The sequence below is a fragment of the Lytechinus variegatus genome, chromosome 6 (assembly GCF_018143015.1).
Source record: "Lytechinus variegatus isolate NC3 chromosome 6, Lvar_3.0, whole genome shotgun sequence".
In the NCBI taxonomy this organism is placed as follows: Eukaryota; Metazoa; Echinodermata; class Echinoidea; order Temnopleuroida; family Toxopneustidae; genus Lytechinus; species Lytechinus variegatus.
The window spans coordinates 22,160,245-22,184,342 of record NC_054745.1 but is presented as its reverse complement, the minus strand read 5'-3'; the positions used below and the strand labels follow the sequence as shown (position 1 = coordinate 22,184,342).

Sequence of the window (24,098 nt, the reverse complement as noted above, 5' to 3'; positions counted from 1 at the left end):
TCGTCATGTCGACATCTTTGCTGACATGTTGACATGATGAGATCCGGGATCTTGTCATCTCAACATCTCTTCTAAAAGATGTTGACATGATGAGATCCGGGATCTTGTCATCTCATCATCTCTTCTAAAAGATGTTGACATGATGAGATCCGGGATCTTATCATCTCATCATCTCTTCTAAAAGATGTTGACATGATGAGATCCGGGATCTTGTCATCTCATCATCTCTTCTAAAAGATGTCAACATGATGAGATAATTATCTCAACATCTCGGTGGCACTTTTAAGCTTCCATATCTCTTCCACTGGATGTAGACATGTCGAGATAGAAGATCTTGTCATCTGACCATCTCTTCTAAAAGATGTCGACATGACGAGATCCGGGATCTCGTCATTTAATTATTTGCTATCATGATGTCGACATGACGAGATCCCGGATCTCGTCATTTAATTTTTTGCTATCATGATGTCGACTTCCCAAGATAATTATCTCAACATCCATAGTTGTAAATAGATGTAAATTCGTTAGCACCGCAGTGTTTTCATGGTCTTCTTTACCGATATGGAGTTCACTCCAAACGTGTCCTTGTGTAATATTTTCACATGTCACTTCGCACTAGTCATGGGATCTTGATCGGAGAACTCCGCCGTACATGAAATCGTCTCCCAATAATCTGTAAATAAGAAAGATAAGCGTAGCCGATTCGTAGTTTGAATGGTGTGGAAAGACATTAGACTTTGCTGAAATTATTTCCTCAATATCGTCAATAACTGACCGTAAGTATCCGAGTTCTCTAGTGTTTTTGTAGCCCTGGATGTGTAGCTGTTTGAGCGAACGAGTGCGGCCGCGAATACCGGTACATATGTACGGGTGTGTGAGTGAAGTTGTCGGCGAGCTACGGCGTTGGCGTCAGTGGGTTGCCGTTGACCGTTGAGCCAAGCTTGGCCTGGGCTGTCATGCATGCCTGTGCTGTGGCAGCTGCAGTGCAGTGGCCGGTGCTGGATGCTCGGTGTGTGATGATGCGGACGTGGACACCCGGACGTGTGCTGTTAAGGTCTTTAGTTTAACTATAAGTATAACTATAAGGCAAGAATTTTATTTGTGTGTGGGGGGGGGGGCAGGCCAGGTGTGCACAGAGGCTCCTTGAGACTGACAGTAAAAATCTGAATAATGTAATGCTTACTCTCCAAGGAGCCAGTGATTGCGTCTCATTCTTGCGCTGTACCGCGAAAGAAGCTTTAACTTTTGCCCCGAGACTTATACTTTCTTTCAAAAAGATCTAACAGTTAGCCCTGAATGATGAATCATGAGATACAACTTCATTTCCGACATTTCTACGATATTGATTTCATTTTTAAACAAGATTTCATTTTAAAAAACCAAGAAAAATATGGAAAGATGGGGAAAATTACCACCGTGTTTACGTCACCGTCTTGTTTTTCGTTCAATTCTTTGTATTTCGCCAAGAAGATAGCATGCATATCACAACCTAAAATCATCATCATTGACACCATTAATCATCAATCATTATAACCATTGGTCATCATCATCAATCATAATTACTATCATCACCATCTAATCATTATCTGGTGATCACTATCATTATCAACATCATCATTACCATCATCATCATCATTCATCATCATCATCACCATCAGTACCATCATCATCACCATCATCAATACCATCATCAACAGACAACATCATCATTACCATCACCATCATAAACAGACATCATCTTCATCATCATCATTACCATCATCATCACCATCATCAACAGACATCATCTTCATCACCATCATCATCATTATTACCATCATCATCACCATCATCACCATCATCATTGCCATCATCATCATTACCATCGTCATCATCATCACTATCATCATCACCATCATTATCATCGTCACCATAATCACCATCATCATCATTACCATCATCATCATTACCATCACCATCATCAACAGACAACATCTTCATAAACATCATCACCATCATCATCATTACCATCATCATCACCATTATCATCATCATCACCATCTTCATTATCATCACCATCATCATCACCATCATCATCACCATCAGCACCATCATCATCACCATCATTATCACCATCATCATCACCATCATCGTCATCAACATCATCATTATCACCATCATCATCACCATCATCGTCACCATCATCATCATTATCATCTTGGTGGTAATGATGATGGTGATCATCATGGTGGTGGTGGACTGGTGGTTGCATGTTTGAATTCCCCCACTTGGGCGGATGGCTACTGCTTCTTGAACTTTGGCAATAATCTCATAATCAAAGGGGTACTCTGTTCTGTAAAAAATGCAAATTTAAATCAGACAAAATGCTGACAATTTTTATCAGAATGGGACAAGGAATCGCGAAGTAGGTTGATGTTGTCTTCTTATTCTTTTGTGATTTTTATTTCTTTAAAAAAAAAAATCAAATTTTGAATTCTAAGAACGTAAAAACAGGAATTGGTATCTGACTTTGATAGTCATTGCTGCAACTTGTTCTGTTAAAAGGGAGACAGACATGTTTAACATGTACATGGACATGAATGAAGGGATAAAATTATTATGATCTCATGTACGTAATAGATTGAGAGAAAGGAAAGTAGGGACATGACATCAGTCTACAGTTTTAAGTACAGTGTACATATTGTGGATTCATGATGTCGTAACCCTTTGTACAACAGGCCCACTGAAGTACCCCTTTAAATGTGTCTCATATTGAGAGAGAGAGGAAGTGACAGAAATAGAAAGAGGAAGCCTCATTGCTCTCACTCTACTCCTGTTCTCAATCATTTTAATAGTCTATTTCCAGACAAAATAGCATAAAATGGTTACAAATGTTATTGTCTTCCATCTTCTTTCAAAGAGGAAATTACTATAGCTTCTGAATGATAATAGCCAGGAAAAATGGTACAAGTAAACATGCGTAATTAGTTGACTTTTTATGCATGTAAGTAGAATATATACATCCAGGTCAAAGCAATTTTTAGACCAGATTTAATGCACAATTATCTCTTTGAAGTCCCAAATTTGACTGGAGGCAAATATTTTCTGTCAGGGGGCCATCTTTCTTCATTATTTTCTGTTAACCCTTTGCTGTGAGATAAATGAACATTTACAAGTGTTTTGTTTTGTTTTTGTGGGTTTTGTTTTTCGCTGCATGAATTTGGGGGCTAATTTGCCATCAATTCTTATTCCCCTTTTTGTTGTGCTGAACATAACAATGACATAAAATCTTTTCATGAATGTTAATAGAACACTAGATATACATGTAAGGTACTCATAATCGTCCCTGGTTTGCAGTTTCCTGGAGGAAATTTGTAATTTGCTAGGAATATGTACAGGGAGGTAATGGGAAATGCTGGAATATGATTTTAAAAAGCCTTGAGGCAGTACCTGAAAATATTCAAGGAGTATATTTTGTAGTATTTTCCTGCATTTTCAACTATTTTCCAATTTCCTTAATCATATTTTGAAGCAGTATTGGTATTTACCACCAGTATTTCCCATTCTCGCCAACCTTGTCGTGTTTTGTGCCGTCTTTCAAAGAATTGCGATTGATCCAATCAATCCAACTACATGTATGGAAAGCCAGCAAATTCAGCATCTGAAATGCATGTTTGTTTAAAAAAAAACAAATTTAGATATGAATGAATTTGGTGTGTTATCCTTTGTTTACAAGGGATATTTTGCAAATTTCCTGTAGACAAAATTATGACACTGATGGATTTCCATAGAGTTATGATTGATTGGATCAATTGTAACTCTTTGTAAGACGGGGCCCTGTTGTTTTAAAATAATGCTGCAAGAACAAGGAACATAAAACCATAATGAACAGTGCTTTAATTGTTCAATAACACACACAGCATTTATTATGCGCCATGTATCTAGTACACTATGCAGAGGTACAGAGGGATGGAGGGCTTACAGAAAAAAAAATGTTTGCTTGTTTGGATGTATGGTCAGATCAAATTGCATTAACATATTCAGCAAAATTAAGAAGAAAACAAAGGCTCTTAAATACTTTAAAAATGTTTATTGTATATTGTAATCTCAGCCATGGCGTAATTCCCTTCAGCAGGAAAGTTATCCACATTGTGCTGCACTCAACCCAGGTGAGGTGAATGGGTACCGGCAGGAATTAATTCCTTGAATGCCTGAGCGCTGAAAGGCAGCTCGAGCTAAAGCCGGTGTGATAATGATAATAAAAACGTGCCTCGGAATAGAATATTTCTAGATAGATGTGCTATATAAATGCCTGTTATTACTGTTATATTCATTTCAGATGAGTGGTGAGTTTTGGTTGATCTCCGCCCCGGGCGAGAAGACCTGCCAGCAGACATGGGAAAGGCTGAACGGCGCCACCGTCAGGTTCGATTTGTCCATGAATTACAAGTTTCCGATACCAGACCTGAAAGTCGGAACACTGGACACGCTGGTTGGGCTCTCGGATGAGCTGGGGAAACTGGATTCCTATGTAGACAAGTACGTATTATGTTCCCCAGGGAGTGGATAAAGTTGTGTGGGGGCAAGCATGAATCTGATGACAATTAAAACTGGGACCAGGTGGGTGATTCATAAAGCTGTTCAAGTATAAAGGAGAATGAAACCTTTGGAACAAGATAGCTTGTGTGAAAACAGAATAATCAGAGAAACAGGTCAGTGAAAGTTAGAGAAAAATCAGACAAATAATGAGAAAGTTAGGAGCATTTGAATATTGCGATCACTAATGCTATGGAGATCCTCCAGTTGGCAATGCGACAAAGATGTGTGATGTCACTTGTGAACAACTCTCCCCATTACTTTAGTATATATTTCACTTAAATTGCCTCTTTTATCACATCTATCAGTAGATCGTGTGTTCTTTCTATAGGAGGGCATGTAATACAGATTTTTAAAGAATACATCATGGATAAAGAGTTTGTATCACCACAAGAAAAAGCAGAAAGAGACATTATGAGGGTATTTTATAGTCCATCAAAGGGAAAGTTGTTCACATGTGACATCACACATCCTTGTCGCATTGCCAATGGGAGGATCTCCATAGCATTAGTGATTGCAATATTCAAATGCTCATAACTTTCTCATTATTTGTCCGACTTTTCTCAAACTTTCTTTGTTCTTATTCTTTGATTTTTCTGTTTCGACACAAACCTACTTATTCCAAAGGTTTCATTCCCCTTTAAGAGTGACTTTAAGAACGACTGGCGATTCTTTCTTGTGGTAAAAGGTATACACCAAAATGTTCATTGTCTATGATTCAGCGCGTAAGAAAGTTTCACCATTTGTTCTTAAAGTTGCTCCTAACTTTTTAAACAGCATTATGAAACGGCCCCCAGGTGACAGGTTTTAAGTGAGTTGATTGGTAGGATAGTGTGTGCCAATAGATAAGTGCGCATTGATAAAACTGATCTTTAAACTATTTCATAATATAGAAATGTTATCCTTTCAACTTTATGAATCAGGGCAAGTCCACCCCAACAAAAAGTTGATTTGGATAAAAAGAGAAAAATCCAACAAGCATAACACTGAAAATTTCATCAAAATCGGATGTGAAATAGGAAAGTTATGATATTTAAAGTTTCGCTCAATTTCATAAAACAGTTTTATTCACCTCCTTATCGGTATGCCAATGAGGAGACTGATGGCATCACTCACTCATTGTTTCTTTTGTATTTTATGTTATGAAATATGAAATATTCAAATTTTCCCTCTTGTCCTGTGAACAATGATTAATTCCTCCCTGAATGTGGAATTAGCATTGTTTAAATCAAGTTCATCCTTATTGTTGAATCTGTACAAAATGAATTATTTTATAATTCAGAAAAGATTAATACCCCCTCTCTATCTCCCTCTTCCATCTCTCTCCCTCTTTCTTTCTATCTCTATCTCTCTCAGTATCACTCACAAGCTTGCCCATTACCTTGGTGAGGTATTAGAAGATCAGAAGGACAGACTTGCAGAGAATCTCATGGCCAACAGAAGTAAGTTAATAATAATGATATTAATAATGATAATAATAATGTCATATTCTACCCTGAGAAGCCATATAGAATAGCTGAAGCCATATGATAGAAATATGGACGTTTGGGAAGCCATATCTAATAAATGCTATGAATCTCTTTAAATTAAAAAATATCATTATTTATATAAAGAAATGCCACTTGTTAACACCACTGAAACAGTGTGTTATCCCGGCTTCGTCTACAAAGAGTCACGGTTGATTCAATCAACCACAACTATGGAAAGCCAGTTACGTCAACATCTGAAATCTTTGTTAAAAATATTTTCTAGATATGATGTTAAGTCATCCATTCATTGTTTTCTTGAGAATTCTTGAGAATTCAGAGTGAAAAAATAGTATCATTGTTGGATTTCCATATAGTTCAGGTTTATCAGGTCAATCGTAACTCTTTGTAAGATGGGGCCCAGGTTTTAAATCTGGTTTAGTTCCCGTCCACGGGGTGGCCGGGTTCACCTCACACTCACAGTGATCACCCCCTCCCTCAACCTTTCTCTGTTTGATGCATCCTCCTCCCTCCAACTGATTTGTTAATAATAACTGTTATTTATATGCGCTATGCACAAGAAGTATCACAGCGCTTACATTTGTCAGCAATAAAAAACAAATATAAATCTTAAGTAACACAAAAAGAATATAATTATATACATTAAATTGTATCAACTATTGGTGTTCTCAAATGCGCCAGATGAGGCCTGGTGGCCTCTTGCTTGCTGCTTTGTTCACCAACAATTTAAGGGACAAGCCCGGTCGGTCAGCACATCATTCACAGAAGCTCTAGTATAGCACTTGAGGCCACCAGGCCCCAGATGGGTTAGCCAAGTCAAACCAAACAGTAATAGCAAAATCATTTATTGGCATTAAGAAACAAATTAGTAGTATCGAGATTATGCTAATATAAAAGATTCTTGAAGAAATGGTGTATTGCTTAGCAGAGCAAGTATAAAATTCCAGCTGAGATGTCGGTTCTTTTTCCAAGCAATGATAATGCACTTTCCCACACGTGCATATCTGTGTTGGTGATTTTCAGTGTCATCATTTTTTGGTGAGAATTCATAATTTTGCACAATTCCCTAATTGTTACTCTACCAGATCTTGATCTACGGTTATACAGTGAAATTTAACCTCAGTTAAATACAGACTTTCTCATGAAATCAGTGATTATAGTACTGGTAACTATTTTCATTTATCTTTAATTTGTAACGTTTATTCATTAATTCTTTTAGTGGACCTGAGTACATATGTAACCAGATTTCAGTGGGACGTAGCCAAGTATCCAATCAAATTACCACTAAAGAGCATCGCTGAGATCATTAGTAAGGTTGGTATTAGTCATCTTTTAATTCATTTCTCCACAAATCCATTTATTCATTTATTCATTCATTTTTTATTCAGATATTCATTTGTTCATCTATTCATTTATTCATGTAATCATTTATTCATGTATTCATTTATTTATGTAATCGTTTGTTCACGTGTTTTCATTTATTCATTTGTTCACATATTCATGAATATATATTTTTTTTTGCATTTTTCAGCATTTATTTATACATTCACTTTTTCATTTATCCAACCATCAGTCAATATTCAGTGATCAAACTTGATTTGTTTGTCTTATTCAATTCATTTCTTCTATTCATTAATGTACAATAAAATGCTTGAAGGTTTTTTGTGCTGATTTTTTTTTGTAATCTTGGGATGTAGTGAAATGTATTTGGGGCAAAGTGACCCCCCCCCCCTTTGTCATTTGACCCTTTAAGTTGAGCTATGAGGCCACAGATTTAATGAAATGTTTCAGCTTGTATTTTGTTTCAATTTCACGAGTTCATATTCGACATGATTTATATTATTTTCTTTTCCATTTTCAGCAAGTGTCTCAGATGGATGGGGATTTGAAGACCAAATCTCATGCATATAACAGTATTAAGGGAAATCTGCAATCACTAGAGAGAAAAGCCACGTAAGTTAAATTCATTGTTTAACTTTGTGAGCAGCCGATTTAAAAAATTCTCAAACCAAGATGAAACATGTGTACAAGTGCATGTATTAGAACTGATAAACCCTGAAAACAACCATTATTGAGAATGAAAAGCGAAAACTACAAGGCAAACCCCGATTTTGTAAATGGGCGTTTCATAGACACCTAAATAGTACACATAAGTGTATGGGATGAAATTAAGATGGTGTTTCTGGTCACTTTATATTTCAATTTTTGAAGCACTAAATAATTATTTTCGAACGCAATTTTTTCTGGGCTTCATTTTGTAACATATCACAGACACAGGTGACAAGTGTGACCTTCTAGCTCAGATTATTTAAAAGTCAAACCAATGTTAACCAATCACTTTAAAGGTTAATGGTCACTGGTCATAGCCTTGAGTAAAAAAGGTGTGCTAGATTAGTCAATACCAAATGTAATGTATATAAAGGTACATAGGGAAGTCTGTAATCTTTCCAGAGAAAAGCCACATAAATTACAGTTGAAAGGCCATGACCTTCGTTTGTAAATATCTATTTGTTAATGCGTCGTTTAGATTACTGTAAAGTTGTATCTAGGGATACATGGACAGCAATCGAGATTTACCAATTTTGCTGTTTTGGTACAAATTTATACTCCATAACCAAACAGGATTCCTTGGATGAAAAATCTGACAAATCCTTTCTTATGAAAAATTAAGGTCAGACATATGGAAAAGGTAATTATGAAATTGCTCTGATATAAAAGTGGAATCGTCTTCTCGTTTACAGAGGAAGCTTACTCTCGCGGAACCTTGGAGACATCGTCAAGAAGGATGATTTCATCAATGAGTCAGAGTATCTCACTACGCTGCTTGTCGTTGTTCAAAAGTAGGATATATTCTCACCTATTTCATATGCATATATATAGTATTATAGGACAGTAACACCCAAGGAACAAGTTAGCTTAGTAGGAAAATTGAACATCAAAAGAATGCACTTTTAAATGAATATACATTTTCCAGACAAGTGCTTTTACTCTCTAAATTAGCAACCTAATTGAAAACAAATATTAAAAATGCATATTTCTATCTTTTTAAATAATTAAAAAAATGCTATTCATATTCAATTTTACTCTTTCTTGTAATGGTACACATATAAACCTATATTTGTTTACTTCAGATTATGTTCATGAGTAAAATGGTTGTTGTCAATTTGAGGCTAAAAAGTTGTGTATCTCTATGTATTATATGTATAAACAATATCTTAACAAAGTCCAACACCAGAAGTCTCGGTCAAAGTATGGGGAGGGAGCATTAATAAAGTCATCTGACATTTTTTCTGTAGTTCTCATTTGATTGTTTTACTTTGTTTGTTTCTCTTTTGCAGGAATCTTTACTCTGATTGGAATTTGAAATATGAGAAGCTTTCAGACATGGTTGTACCTAGGTCAACAAGGTGAGTCAAATCAATCAAATATTTAAACTTTTAGGCCCGAATTCACAAAGGTGGTTTTGAAAACCCATGGTTGAGTCCATGGTTTATGCAGATTTCCTGTATAAATTATGCTTAATTTAGCGTGTGCATGAAAAAATGTCCAATGCTGAGCACGCTTTTGTCACAGTGCGCAAAATTGATGCCTTTTGCCGTGGTTATCCACACTATTATTTTCATGAGTCTACTCTTCAAACAGTGGACTCATGAATGAAATAGCGTATCTAATCATGGTATCAGCATTGGATAATTTTTTATATACGCGCCCCATACACGGTAAATTAAGCGTAATTTACAGGAAATCTGCATAAACCATGGACTCAACCGTGGGTTTTCAAAACCACCTTTGTGAATTCGGGCCTTAAAGTTCCACATTATCATAAATAGTAGCAGTTACAAATAGAATATGGTTCTGCGCTCAGAATGTTTCATTGTGGGTTAGGAACTTGGCTAGATTTGAGTGGTTAAGGATTTCAGTTGGTGCTATAGTGGTGGTGGAGCGTTGTGGCCTAGTGGATTAGTCTCAGGACTTTGAAACAGAGGGTCGTGGGTTCAAATCCCAGCCGTGGCGTAGTTACCTTCAGCCAGAAATTAATCCACACTGCTGCCCTCAACCCGAGGTGAATGGGTACCTGGCAGGAATCTATTCCTTGAAATGCCTAGCGCATAAAAGCTGCTCGAGCTACAGCTGGGGTAATAATATCCAAGTCCTTTGGAAGCGCATAGAGACCTTATTCATAAATGCACTATACAAGAACTGACTATTGTTAGTTTACTAGACTTCAGACAATTATTTGCATTGAATGGATGAAAGCTTTTCTTCGTCAATGATTCTATGGTGTGTTTCATGAAGCACTTTGTCAGTGATTTTCACAAGCAATTCATTCTGAGCCAATCAGATGCACGGATTTCAGTAGCTTATAACAATAGTGAAAAATCAATGATTTGTTTCATGAAATGCTCCCCTTTTTTTTAAATCAAGAGTGCCTATTAAAAGAGCAGTGTAACCTACCTGTTTAAGACAAGAAGGCTTTAGCCAATGGAATCAAGGATTTCAGTGGCTTATAACAGTTGTCAGTGGAAATCACTTATTTTGTGAAATACCCTCCATGTTTGTTCATTATACAGGATGATCTATGAGGACAATGATCATGGTTTATACAGCGTCACATTATTCAAGAAAGTCGTAGATGAATACAAGCTACATGCCAGGGAAAACAAGTGAGTATTGACCTACATGTATGCTTGCCAGAGCTGCCAAGTAGTACGGATTTTCAGTATTTAGTACTGAAAAATGAACAGAATACTGATGGTTTCATGCAAAATACTGATTTCTCAAGTTTCAGTTTTATGCGGTGTCCTATGGTATTTCTTTGAAAATACTGATTTCCTCGCCAAAATACTGATTTTCAGCTTTAAAAATACTGAAATGTTCTTGTTCAGGTTGGCAGCTCTGGCTTGCCAACAATGCCCATTTAACCTTAATACTCTCGACATTTATTGCAAAATATCCATCGCACAATTTTTTTTCCTCGCCACTCTCAGACTTTTTTAGACTAAATTTGCGACATGGGAGAGAAAACAACAAATTTTTATCCATAATATCCCTATTTTTAGTGTAAGTTTGTCCACAGGGTTGTGTAAAAAGTTTAGCATCACTATTTTGTTCCTTTTACAATTTTTTAATAACACTTTGCCCTGTTAAATGGACTTGAAATGTTGGCAGGTATGTAGATCTAAGATTCATCAATCGTGATTTCATTGTAGAGTGATAATTAGAATAGGGGAAAGGGGCAATGATCATGGTTTACACAGCGTCACATTATTTAAAAAAAAAGTCGTGGACGAATACAAACTACATGCTAGGGAAAGCAAGTGAGTATCAAGACAAGCTCCATTCATTATAGTGTTAGAAAAAAAAGAGAGATAGCGATCATGGTTTAAACCATGTAATATTTCTGTTATTTTCAGCAGGTACTTTTTACAACCAGTTACTTTTAATTTCCAACATTGGTTAAGCTTCAACTTTGCATTGAATGGGGAATTTCGAAGTGTATTTTTCTGTTAAGTTTCCATGGCTCTTTACATCATTTTGGGGGTAAAATTGCCCAGAGCCCCTCTGTATTTTCTCCCTGGTTTATACAAGTGCCGGATGAGTCTTTAATAACCATTCATTTACTTTGACCTTTAACCTCTTGCATATATGTTCATGGTGAAAGATTCTACATACAAGAAGATGAAAACCATAACCATACATTTAACCTTTGAACTTTGACCCCTTACACATATTCATTAGTGACTTTTAGGAGTAGTGAACGAGAACGTCGTAGCAGTCCTCTGATCGCTCGAGTCAACATCGTCATCTGCCCTCGTTCACTACAGATCGGTTGACTTTAGAGTTCACTTGACGTGTACGTACATCCACTTGAAACAGCGCGATAACCAGCAGGTCATGACACGCTGCCCGACCCGGAAGATCTAGCGTACCATCGCCTGGCGACCCGGTCGGGTGATGCGAAGGTGCAACTTGTGCACCAGTGTTGTAGTGCCTTGATGCTCGGCCTTGGCCTTAAGGCGCCTTAAGGCCTATTTTTTCAAAGCCTTGGCCTTGAACATTCAAGCCTTGGCCTTGAGAGGGCCTTGGCCTTGGCCTTGAGGATTTTGAGCCTTGAAATTTCAAGGCATTTTCAAGGCATTTTCAAGGCTTTTTCAAGGCTTTTTGTATTTTGTACTTTCATTTGTTTTATAAAAGTAATTATAAATGTTTCAATTGTTCTGTACATCTAATGACACTAAATACTACCAGTCAGCCGCAGCAGAAGCAGTAAGTGTACTTAGCAGTGCCATCAATTGCAATTATCATCACATAATTATGTAACAAAGAGAAATGATGAAAATTAATATTATTTATTGGTAATATGATGTAATCATGACTAATAAGGATAATGACAATATCAATAATAATGATAATAATTATGATTAGGATTATAGTCAGTGGCGTAATTACAGGGGGGGGCATGGGGGCACGTGCCCCCATGCCCCCCCCCCCTATCGGCTGACTAAAAAAAAGGAGGAAAAGAGGGAGAAAGGAAGAGAAACGTAGTGGGAAAGAAGACATTAATGTTCATTATAATGTCATAATTATGTTATGTTACATTACATAAGAAACATTTTTTTCATATAAATGAAACATAATTGGCTCAGGGCATATATGTCTTCATTGTTCCTGGTGCTCCCATTGTCTGTTTACCGAGATATATAATCCTGTTATACTAAAACCTCCCGTTTTCAAGTCAATATACACCAAACTACCAAATATATTTCCTCGCACTTCGAGTTATTCTTTTACATGAACAATAGTATGCTTCTTTTTCATGAATACTTTAAGTGATTGTCCCATTTTAAGGTCTTAATATAAAACATTTCCTGTCCGTGCTTACGTTCGCAGTAGTGGATTGGTGAAAGATGTCTGCTCTCCATCAATTCCTAGAATGAGTCCTTAAAATGTCTCTTTTTCTGTTTTCTGATCTGAATATCAAAAATTTTCAGCTCGCGCTTCGCGCTCGCATCATTTGGTTAGTGAACTACGTAAGGTGTTCTTGAATTCCTACAAACAAGCCTTAGAATGCCACTCTTCAGGTCTGAATTTCCTAAATTTTCAGCTCGCGCTTTGCGCTCGCAAGATTTGATTAGTAAGATGGGTATGTTAATCATGATTACAAGTGCTTTATGTGCATGTTTAGATGTAATTCTAACAAAATCAGCAAGCGCTTATTGGCACTCCCATTAAATGACTATGGTGAGATGTGTATAATCTTAATAGATAAAAGATTCCTAAAATATAGTCCTTAAAATCTTCCTGTTTGGGGTCAATATTTACAAAAATTTCAGTTCGCGCTTCGCGCTCGCATTATTTAGCGAGACAGGTACTTATCATGATTACAAAAGATTGATTGTAATGTCCCTTTTTAGGTTTGAATATCAAAAATTTTAAGCTCGCGCTTCGCGCTCGCATTATTTGACTAGTGAGATACATGTCCGTTTATTGGCACTGTCCTTATAAAAATATCTCTATTAGGTCAGTATACCTGGCAACTGGGCACGCTTTGCGAGCTCACTAGGCAGTTCCAAGTTTTTGCAGGTGCCCCCAATGCCGTGACCCACGGTACGCCACTGATTATACTGATTTTATGACAGGAATAATTCTGACAGATCTGACTGCAATTTTGACAACAATTTTCATACTTTAAAAATAGCTTACTCTAAAGAATGATAACAAGGTTGATTTCTATTCCATTAGGTTTTCCTTGTATTATTTTCTTTGACCAACAAGAATGTTTTAAGTCTTAATGATATTCTGAAAAGATTCGGTAAACTTGAACACAAACTTCAATTTCGTCATTTCCAAATGGGCTATGGCATCAATGGCATGATGAGCCAAAAATTTTGAGGGGCCAAGCATGGCATACAGAGCAAAATTGTAGGTTTCAAAATCAACAAATTTTGGATTGTGCTTGCATAAATTATTGTTAAGTAAGGTTCGCATTAAATTTACACAATAAAATGCTTAGAATGTCTAGTTTTTAGGTCGAAATATTACAAATTTTTGAGCTCGCGCTTTGCGCTCGCATTATTTGATTGGTAAGTTATGTATCCTATTTATGAGTCACTAAATGCAGTCCAGAACAGCTTCCTTTTCTGGTCAGTAAAAATTTCAGCTTGTGTTTTGTGCTCGCGTTAATTTGTTTAGTAAGATGCACACCTTTTTCATGATTACAAAAACAGCTCAAAATATTTAAATTTCATTTCTTATTACATCTTATTACAACATCTCGCAAGGATGCCCTTTTAACAGTGATTAGCACCATAATTGACCCAAAATCAAGTTTTACAACTTCAAAATTGATTTTTTTTTTCAAAACCACTTGCTCGCTATGCTTTCTATAGCGGGAAATTAAAGCCTAAATCAAAATATCTGTCTTATCAATTAGAAATCCCTTATAAAAGCTTTGCTGAACTGCACCAAAATTCTCATTTTGACTTATATTGTAAGGCATTTTTGGCTTTGACCTCCCCCCCCAAAAAAAAAAAAAAATTACATTCTGCCTCCCCTGTACCAGGTAGAGGAGAAAGACATATGTTGAGAATGGGCATACCAGGATCAGATCACCTTGGTAATAATAATTATTGCAATGTGAATCGCCTAGAACAATGATTAAATGTTTTTATGTCTAAATCTACATGATCTATCATGAAATTATTTTCGTTTTAAATGTACAAGGGTAAAAAATTTTGCTCGCTCACACCTTTTATACATTGGTCCTGTGTGTCATGTATGCCGCCTAAGCATTGTTGTCTAATTTTTTTTCCATGTATTGTACAATTGAAATGCCTTGGCCTTGGCCTTGAGGTTTTCAGGCCTTGGCCTTGGCCTTGGGTTTCCATGCCTTGGCCTCAGCCTTGGTTATTGAAGCCTTGGCCTTGGGTATTAAAGCCTTGGCCTTGGCCTTGGAGGTTTGAGCCTTGACTACAACACTGCTTGGTAATAATAATTATTGCAATGTGAATCGCCTAGAACAATAATTAAATGTTTTTATGTCTAAATCTACATGATCTATCATGAAATTATTTTCGTTTTAAATGTACAAGGGTAAAAAATTTTGCTCGCTCACACCTTTTATACATTGGTCCTGTGTGTCATGTATGCCGCCTAAGCATTGTTGTCTAATTTTTTTCCATGTATTGTACAATTGAAATGCCTTGGCCTTGGCCTTGAGGTTTTCAGGCCTTGGCCTTGGCCTTGGGTTTCCATGCCTTGGCCTCAGCCTTGGTTATTGAAGCCTTGGCCTTGGGTATTAAAGCCTTGGCCTTGGCCTTGGAGGTTTGAGCCTTGACTACAACACTGTTGTGCACACTTGCCCTTTCACTTGCTTTCATTCCTTTTTACGTGAGTTAGGATGTATATCGATATAAATTTTGGAGATCAGAAAGCAATTTCAAATATGATAAACATAATGCATCGTACAACTTACATTAATTTTGTGAAAAAGTCACTGAAAAATGTGTTTTAAAAGGGAAAGGTTGAACTTCATGCTGAGCTTGAGCGGTTAAATGACGTCACTCACGTGCACGTCGACTATGATTTAGGAGAACCGCAAAATGGATGTGGCGAGGTTCTCGATTCTGATAGTGGACGTGTGTGAGGACCTGAGGCATATGGAACGCCAAAAAATGACGTCATCTCGTACCAGTTGACTATGTCAACGTGCATTTCTAAAAGTGCACATTATCTGAGAGCGTACATGCAATGATAAATATTGCTCATCATGGACAGAGGGTTCACATACAATGAACAATGTTAAATTCAATCCATAACCTGTGTTTCTACTTTTAAACTGTGATTTCTTTCACAGATTCTTGGTGATGGAATTCATATAGTGTGAGATATTTAATTCCAACCACAACCCTTCATTTAACCCTATCTAGTCCAGGGTATTTTTGGAATTCATATGGCCGGGGGGGGCTCCCAGGCCCCTTGAGATCTTGGCCATTGACCGCGCGATCGTGCCGAAAATTGGCACGCAGGTTCTCTGGGACATAATCTACAAAATTATGTAGTAATTTATCTCATGCGAATTGTTATTAAGTAATTATGCTAATTTATGCATAATTAGTATGCGAAATCATACTTTTTCCTCTAACTCCATAAATAAAGCTCCAAATGTTCATAGAAACTCTTTGTGGTGTTCTTAGCAAGTTTACATGAAAAAAATTGTTATATCACACCAATTTCTTATGTATGATATTGTTTTTTGCAATTTCTTATGTATTTCATTGTTTTTTTGGAACCTTTGTTTTTCACTGTTTTTTCAATGAAATTCATTGGGGACTCTTCTAAGATCATAAACAGCATAAAATAAATACATTTAGACCAGCAAAACTAAAAATGATGATACATTTATGATTTTTGGTTGGATACACAATTTACATTGACTTTGTACACAAAATCACGTTTTTTAGCAATATTTTGTCAGACATGCACTTAGATAATGATGCGTAATTTCGGAACCACGTACCCGGGTGACGCAAAATTGGTCTCAAAAATTGCGCAAGACTTGAAAGTAAAAAGTCAGTGAGCAATGTGGTCAAAATTTTGCGCAGCAAAAATATCGCGCAATTCATTGAGGGGGGGCATCGGAGGCCCCCTGTCGTAGATAGGGTTAAACTTTGAACTTTGACCCCTTATTTAGGTTCATGGTCAGAGAGTTCACATACAATAAAGAGTAATGCTAACAATATACCTATTTCAGCTACGAACTCTGACCTTTTGTAGGTCTGTAGTAAGTGATCTCATGTACAATAGCAATTTAATTCCAACTATAACCTTTCATTTAACCTTTGAACTTTGACCTCTTACATAGGTTCATTGTCAGAGAGTTCACATACAATGAAGAGGAGTTAAATGCAGGGAAGAATGAGCTCAACAAGCTAGCAGCTGACAAGAAAAGGCAATATGTAAGAAACCATTTTAATCTAAATTATTTTGGACAAAGTGGTCATACTTTATTGTTTGGTCGTAGAGTTGTTATGCAGAACCCAAAACAAAATCGTGCAAAAGACATCAAATGGAAGCGTAAATGTTTGTAGTATATTTTTTGCACATTTTATTCAACAACTTTGTCCACAGGAAAATAATTATTGAAATGGTAATGTGATGGAAATGTCCATTGCTGGGAGGGAGTGTGTGTGTGTGGGGGGGGTTCATGCAATATGGCAAACTCAATTTTAGATAAATATCGGTGCAATCTTTCTTTAAAATATTTTCACTGATTTTATGCAAAAAATTGAGATTTAAAAGGGGAAAAAAATGCAGCGATGAAGAAAAAGTACTTCAAATAATGTACAGTTGACTTTTGAAAGCCTTGTTTCCTGCTAGGTATAATGTATCAATAAGCTCACACCACTTTGAATGTTTTTTTAGGTGAAGATATAAAACAAGAATTTTTATATTTTTTTATCAATAAAGTTTGTGAGTACATAACAGACATTTCTGTATTTTTTTTTCAGGGACCTCTGGTTCGATGGCTCAAGATCAACTTCAGCGAAGCATTCCAAGCATGGGTACACGTCAAGGCGTTAAGGGTGTTCGTAGAATCAGTTTTAAGGTAGGTTCATTGGTGAACAGTGAACTTTTGGCGCCGCTTTTCCAACTCCAGCTTACCAACTTTTGAATTTTTCAAATGTCATATCTTGGAAAGTTTGAGGACCTTTTTCATGAAGCTTGGACATAAGAGTGATCAAGTATCACTGAACATCCTGCCTGAGTTTCAAGTCACATGACCAAGGTCAAAGGTCATTTAGGGTCAATGAACTTACATTGCTTTATGGGGATCAACATTAAAATCTTTTGTAATGTCTTAACTTCGAAAGTATATGGATCTCGTTCATGAAATTTGGATGTAAAAGTCATCAAGTATCACTGATTGTCCTTTACCAGTTTCAGGTAACATGATCAAGGTCAAAGGTCATTTAGGTCAATGAACTTTGACCATGTTGGGGGTATTGTTGAAATGCTTTCAATACTTTGAAAGTCCATGGATTTAGTTCATGAAAACATGGACATACAGTGTAAGGGTAGTCTATTGCCTTGCATGAGTCTTCGTTCTCATGATCAAGGTCATTTAGGGTCAATGAGCTTAGTAGTTCATTGTCATATGATTGGTATTTTTTTGTAAATGAATCATCTTAGTTGTTTTCTAAGTCAGCACTGCTGCAGGATCGAATCGCATAATGCAGACGAGACTGCCAGAGGCATTCCACTTGTTTCCGAATTCTACTGGTTCACCAAATCACTTTGATCTCTCAAATTCTAGATATGGTCTACCAGTCAACTTCCAGCCCATGATTCTACAACCTTACAAGAAAACGCAAAAGAAAATGAGGGAGGTCCTAAACACGCTCTACGGCCATTTAGATGGTAGCAACATTACAGCCAAAGATGCAAAAGTGGTAAGTATGATTAGGTTGTGTCATAAAACGGGTTCAAAGATGTAGCCACGGGCGTCAATGCAAAGGATTATCTTTTGGTATTGGGGAGACATCTGTTGTTGCGTCCTCTCCCACCCCCACAGCATGGTTTGAGATTTTATTCCAATTATGTAACTGCACATGCTCAGATCGTGCCAACGAACTGGCCTATTTACTGAGTGTTATAAATACACTTTTCTCATTCTCTCTCTTTTCTTGATTTATCATTGTGTATTCATAACAGGTTCTGAAATCTTGTGTTCTTTCTTACCTTTCAGATGAATTTATCATGTCCTTCTTTTCTCTCTTCTCTTCTTTCACAGGCTGTTGATATGCCAGGTCTAATGTTTGCAAACACCGAGTACTACCCCTATGTCTTCTACCCTATTCAAATCAACTTCTGCGACTGAGCCAAACTTTCCAGCCGTCATCGTGGACTTTTTTAACCTTAGCTAGGACACAGTACATCTCATGCATCAAGTTTGTCATTTTCTTTATTGTAGATCCCTTTCTCCTGAGTCCCCCGAGAAATGTTCCATGCAAGGACCTGTCGGATTATTTATCTGACAAAGTCTGTTTTATTTTATAGTTACCATGGTCAGCCAATCAAAATCAAGTAAAGTTGTGAGACAACAAATGTTATTAAAGAGCTCCTCTGATGTGTTATCCGGCAAAGTCTGCTTCCGACAGTAACCATACTAACAGTTGGACAATTTTTTTATCTCAGACAGTTATAAACAAGGAAATTTATCAGGGGTTGTTTGATGATGTCAACACTGACTAAGTTAAGTGCTGATAATTTCAGTGAAATGCTTGGTTTCATTTGGCTTAGAAGCTCTGGCCTCTGACTGTTACTATGGTAATTGTCGGAGAAAGACCAATCGACAGTGCTGACGACTTTCATGAAATGGTCCCACGATCTTGACAACTTGTCTGATAACAAATATTGATGACACCCCCCGGAGTTTAAAGCTGATGATCGTTTTCCTCTTCACGAATGGGAACCCCACACTCATTACTCTGGGTGATTTCAAGTTTTATTGTTAACTGTTTGAGGTCTCTGTGTTTAGCTGATATTTTAATTAACACAGCACGAAACTTCAAATGAATCCAGCGCCGTGGCCGTACTCAAAAGGTATTGAAGTAGCAGTAATGCGATTTGAATCTCTTCTGTAAGCTTACATTAGATGTTGAAGGTTTTGTCTATCTTTTAAATGCCAAAACGAAACACGAAAATTAAAATGGAGCTCATTTTGAAAAATTCATTTTGGGGTTGCAAGTAACTTATTTGTCATTGATTGCAAATTTTATTAGCAAATTCATCACTAATCAATATAAACAGATACAGGTGTCACAATACAGGCCATAGGACTCGAACGATTGGCAAAGTTGTAGCAGGTTTTTAGTCTGATATGCAAGCTATGTACTGCTTCTATAAAGTAAAATTTCACCCCAAGTTGATCAGAGGAGCAGTTTAATAACTGTAATGTCGATGATTTTCACTGACTGATCAGCCAATCAGATGCTAGGATTTCAGTAGCTTATAACAATTGTCAGAGAAGTTCACTATTTGCTTCATGAAACAGGCCCACTATTTTACTCTTCCCAATACTTTCAAATTGGGCAGAGATGCATGTCCATAATATGGATATTGAAATTAAAAAAAGAAATTATGTCCATGTATGTGGTAATGTACACTCCGCTTAGAGGAGTGTTTTATGAGACTAATAGTCAGTAATTGCCACTTACAAATATTATAAGCTACTGCAAATCTTAGCATCCAATCGATCACTAAATAGACTTTTTCATGAAACAGTCCTCTAATTTAAGAAAGCCTATTTCTACAATATATAAATTCACTTGTACATAATAACCAATCTAATTTTATGAGACAATGCTGTTTATTTAAACTGTGAAAAGTATGTGTTTTACAAATTTGGGGCAATAATAGTGTTTAAACTATGTTCTTTGTATTTCCATTATTTGTGTAAAGGTAGCTGGCTTTCTGGGTCAATATTTATATATATAACCTGGATATTGGCCGCATTTATCGTATTTTCAAGAAATTATGAAGAAAACCCTGTCATTTGTTTATGTGAAGTAAGACATCTGGGGGCCATTTCATACAGCTGCTCGTAAGTTAAGAGCGACTTTAAGAATGACTGGTGATCCTTTCTTGTGGTAAATGATATTCACCATTGAATGTTCACTGGTGATTATTAGCGCGTAAGAAAGGATCAGCGGTCGTTCTTGAAGTTCCACTGAACTTAAGAACAGCTTTATGAAACATCCACCCGGGCCAGGAGCCCGTTGCAGAAAGAGTTGCAATCAAACACATAAAAAATCAAACGCAACTTGATTTTTAACCAATGAAATGAGTGAATTGAAAGCTTGCGCTTGATTCTTTCAAGTTGCGTTTGAAGAGAGCTCTCTGTGCAACTTCCCCCTGAATTGATATTGGCCGCATAAGTAGTGTAACCAAAGGTTTTATGAAAAGTTCCTATAACTTGTATATGTGTAGACTGTGTAAGACATCCAGGTCAGGTCTTACGAAGAGTGGCAATTGATCCAATGAATTTTAACTTTGGAAATCCATTGATATCATAATTCTTTGAAGAAATGTCCACTCCGTTGTAAACCAGAAAGATAACATTTATTGATGATGAAAATGGCGACGTATGCACAAGTGCCCATCATGTTGAGAGTTGATTTTCTTTTAACAAAATGTGCTCTACAGGCTCCCCGAGTTTTGAAGAGCTGCGATTGATCTTAATGATTGCATGTATAGAAAGCCAGCGGGGCCAACATGTAGAACATCCACTCAAACTGTTTTCTAAATATACAGTCTTGGAACATGTATCATTGCCTTGACAATACAGGGTGCTTCTACATGTCCAAAGGGACATTGTGCTCAATTTCTATACAGTGTGTCCCACAAAAAAGGAAACCTGTTTTCAGATACATATTTCACAGTTATTCAATATGTTTTCACTACTAATTTGACACTTTATGGTAAGAGTGGAATCTCTTTTCTGATTTGAGACAAAAAGCTTAGCAAATCTTTCACATGTAGGAGATTACAAGCAGTAGATATTGAGGCGTATCAGAAACGATTTGCATTGAAAATCAGGTGTGAATCTGAATCCACTCTCATTTTATAGAGATCAGTGACAGAAACTTTGTATCATCAAACCAATCTTGTCAAATTGTTCTGTGCATCCTGATTTTGACATTTAAATTTCAAATATGCCTTGCTCATACATGTATATGCATAAAGTTTTTGCTTCATATCAGGTAGGCTATCAGGTATAAAAATATAGAGCAATTACAAATAATTTTATGAAGATGTAAATGAAATATAATTAATTTGCCTTTGAAGAAAAAAGATGTGAATTCCGGATTCCTTGTTTATGGGATGCACTGTATAAAAATAAATAAATTTTATTATTAACCGTATCAGACATCTGAGCAGGGCAACTTTGAAACATTGTTGCCTGCTTAAGACTGGGATCAAATTGCCGGTCAATAAAATTCCAATTGTTTATCCACGGGCCCAATTTATTGCCGATTCAGGAAAGTCAATGAGAAAATGCGTGGAAATGTAGCTGGCAATAAAAAGCAGCGCTATTATCCGGGTATTCTACACGTTTTTGCACGCGTCCTTGAACCGCGCAGTGCTATACGTCATAATGGTAATCAAGTTAAGACACCGCTGGATACTGCGTCCCCAGGCCAGGGACGCGTCATTTCAATTACGTCACAATGGTAAAGTTCAGAGGCCCAGTCTGCTCAACATGATAAACTAAGATTCTCATTCTAAAAATTTAAAATATCTAGATTTTAACGATTTTTGCTCTAGATGCCTGATTTGGTTAATAATAGCAATATTGACTGGCCTGGGGAGCGAATGGACATATATCGCCCTCACTATATTGATATCACCCTCGTCTGCGACTCGGGCGATATCAATCTAGTTTGGGCGATATATGTCGTATCGCCCCGAGGCCAGTCAATATTGCTTTAATGTTCTCCATAGTTTGGGGTTGATCAGTCTCAATTCTTTGTAAACACTGGCGTTATATTTTAAATGTATGATCAAGGATTTCTTTGGTAGAGTTCTGCATAAGAATGAAAATTGATGACAATTTGTTAAAATCAGTACTTGAAATCAGTATGAGATGCAAATAAAACAAGGACGAAATGTGAGCAACCTACTTTATTTATCCTTGAATGTTCATCAAATTTATGCTTAAATGTTAATCTATGTTTTGGTTGAAAATCTTTGGTAGGTGGGGAATTAGCTGGGTATATGAACGATTGTATGAACGATTGATGAAAATAATTAATTTCTTTCAAGATTAGGGAGAGAATTCCTAGAATTAGACCACTCCCTGTCTAACTCAAAAGAATATTTTTTGGGGGGTTGGTTGGTTTTATTCTGTTACATCGGTGCTCTTGTCTTGTATGTGAATCTGATCTGACTCTAGTTTTTCCTCATGTGATCCTGTAAATGTTCAGTTTCTAGGCTTGATAGACAATACATGTTCAGCATTGAATATATGTATTTTGCAATAACGAGTATAAACTTTATAGTGAGCGTACCCTTGAATGTAAATCTTGTAACAAAATTTCTCATTATGCAAGTTTATTTGTAGAACTGATGAAACATTCCATTGCTCTAAACCTATTTTCATGATAAATCCAGTTCTAAAATGTAGGATCATGGAATAATTTTCCTGGTAGCACATCAAAATATGCTCCTTATTTTTAAAGACTGCTACAAAAAGGTCTTTAGTGTAGCAGAATATTTAGGAGGACTCTACAGAACACAATTGAGATCGTTTTTCTTATGACTAAAAGTGCTTATCAACTTGGCAAGCAAAGTTATTCCATGGGATAATGACTGGATTCTTAAAAAATATTAAACCTTTAAATGTTTTTTTTTTTTCAAAATGAATCTGTGAGAATTATTACACTGCCCTTACTGGGATTTGGACCCAGGACCTGGGCATGCATGACTTCATAGCTCTGCTGGTACACTGCAAAAACACCTTTGTCAATTTAACACCAGCCCGGTATCTATATCGAAAAACATGCCCAAAACACCCAGTACATTTGGGTCAATTATGCACAATTTAGCATCAATTTTTTTTAATGTATTGAATAATAAGATATATAGTTTAGGTTAAAATAAGAATTCTGGTGAAATATTTCAGGATCTTTTGTTTTCTCCATTTTCATCATGTAATGGGTAGGTAATTGAATTGACTTATGTGTATTACTATTCTTCATAGAGTTATATATATGAAATATGATATGATGGTATTGTTATTATTGAAATATATATGTAAAGAAAAGTGGCGAATTTCCACTGTGTCTTAATTGTGTTTCTTACTGTTAAATACTATTATTTAATTTTATTATTTCAAGTGCAGTTTTGAGGAAGAATTCTTTGGTATTTCGGCTTCAAATAATCCACAGGTCTATTATTTTTATACAAAAAAGCCATTTATTTAAAAAATATATATATTTGCTTTTATTATTAATACAACAGGTGTGAATAAAT

The 24,098-nt window shown here is 36.4% G+C and overlaps 1 protein-coding gene across 1 annotated transcript; it reads left to right on the top strand.

Moving 5' to 3' along the window:
- Positions 1-617: 617 nt before the first annotated feature.
- Positions 618-23,628, top strand: LOC121417218 (V-type proton ATPase subunit C-like). The gene is made up of 12 exons (XM_041610844.1): positions 618-776; positions 4,319-4,518; positions 5,932-6,017; positions 7,282-7,376; positions 7,924-8,015; positions 8,804-8,902; positions 9,401-9,469; positions 10,634-10,726; positions 16,927-17,020; positions 17,573-17,670; positions 18,379-18,514; positions 18,856-23,628. The coding sequence occupies exons 2-12, from the start codon at positions 4,319-4,321 to the stop codon at positions 18,940-18,942; spliced, it is 1,149 nt and encodes a 382-aa protein (XP_041466778.1). The 5' UTR covers positions 618-776; the 3' UTR covers positions 18,943-23,628.
- The last annotated feature ends 470 nt before the right edge of the window (positions 23,629-24,098 follow it).

Excerpts from the sequence above, each read along its gene's own strand:
- LOC121417218 (XM_041610844.1), top strand. The coding sequence starts at position 4,319 with ATGAGTGGTGAGTTTTGGTTGATCTCCGCCCCGGGCGAGAAGACCTGC. Across the intron at positions 4,519-5,931 it reads CTGGATTCCTATGTAGACAA|TATCACTCACAAGCTTGCCC; the intron begins GTACGTATTATG and ends TATCTCTCTCAG. Across the intron at positions 18,515-18,855 it reads CAGCCAAAGATGCAAAAGTG|GCTGTTGATATGCCAGGTCT; the intron begins GTAAGTATGATT and ends CTTCTTTCACAG.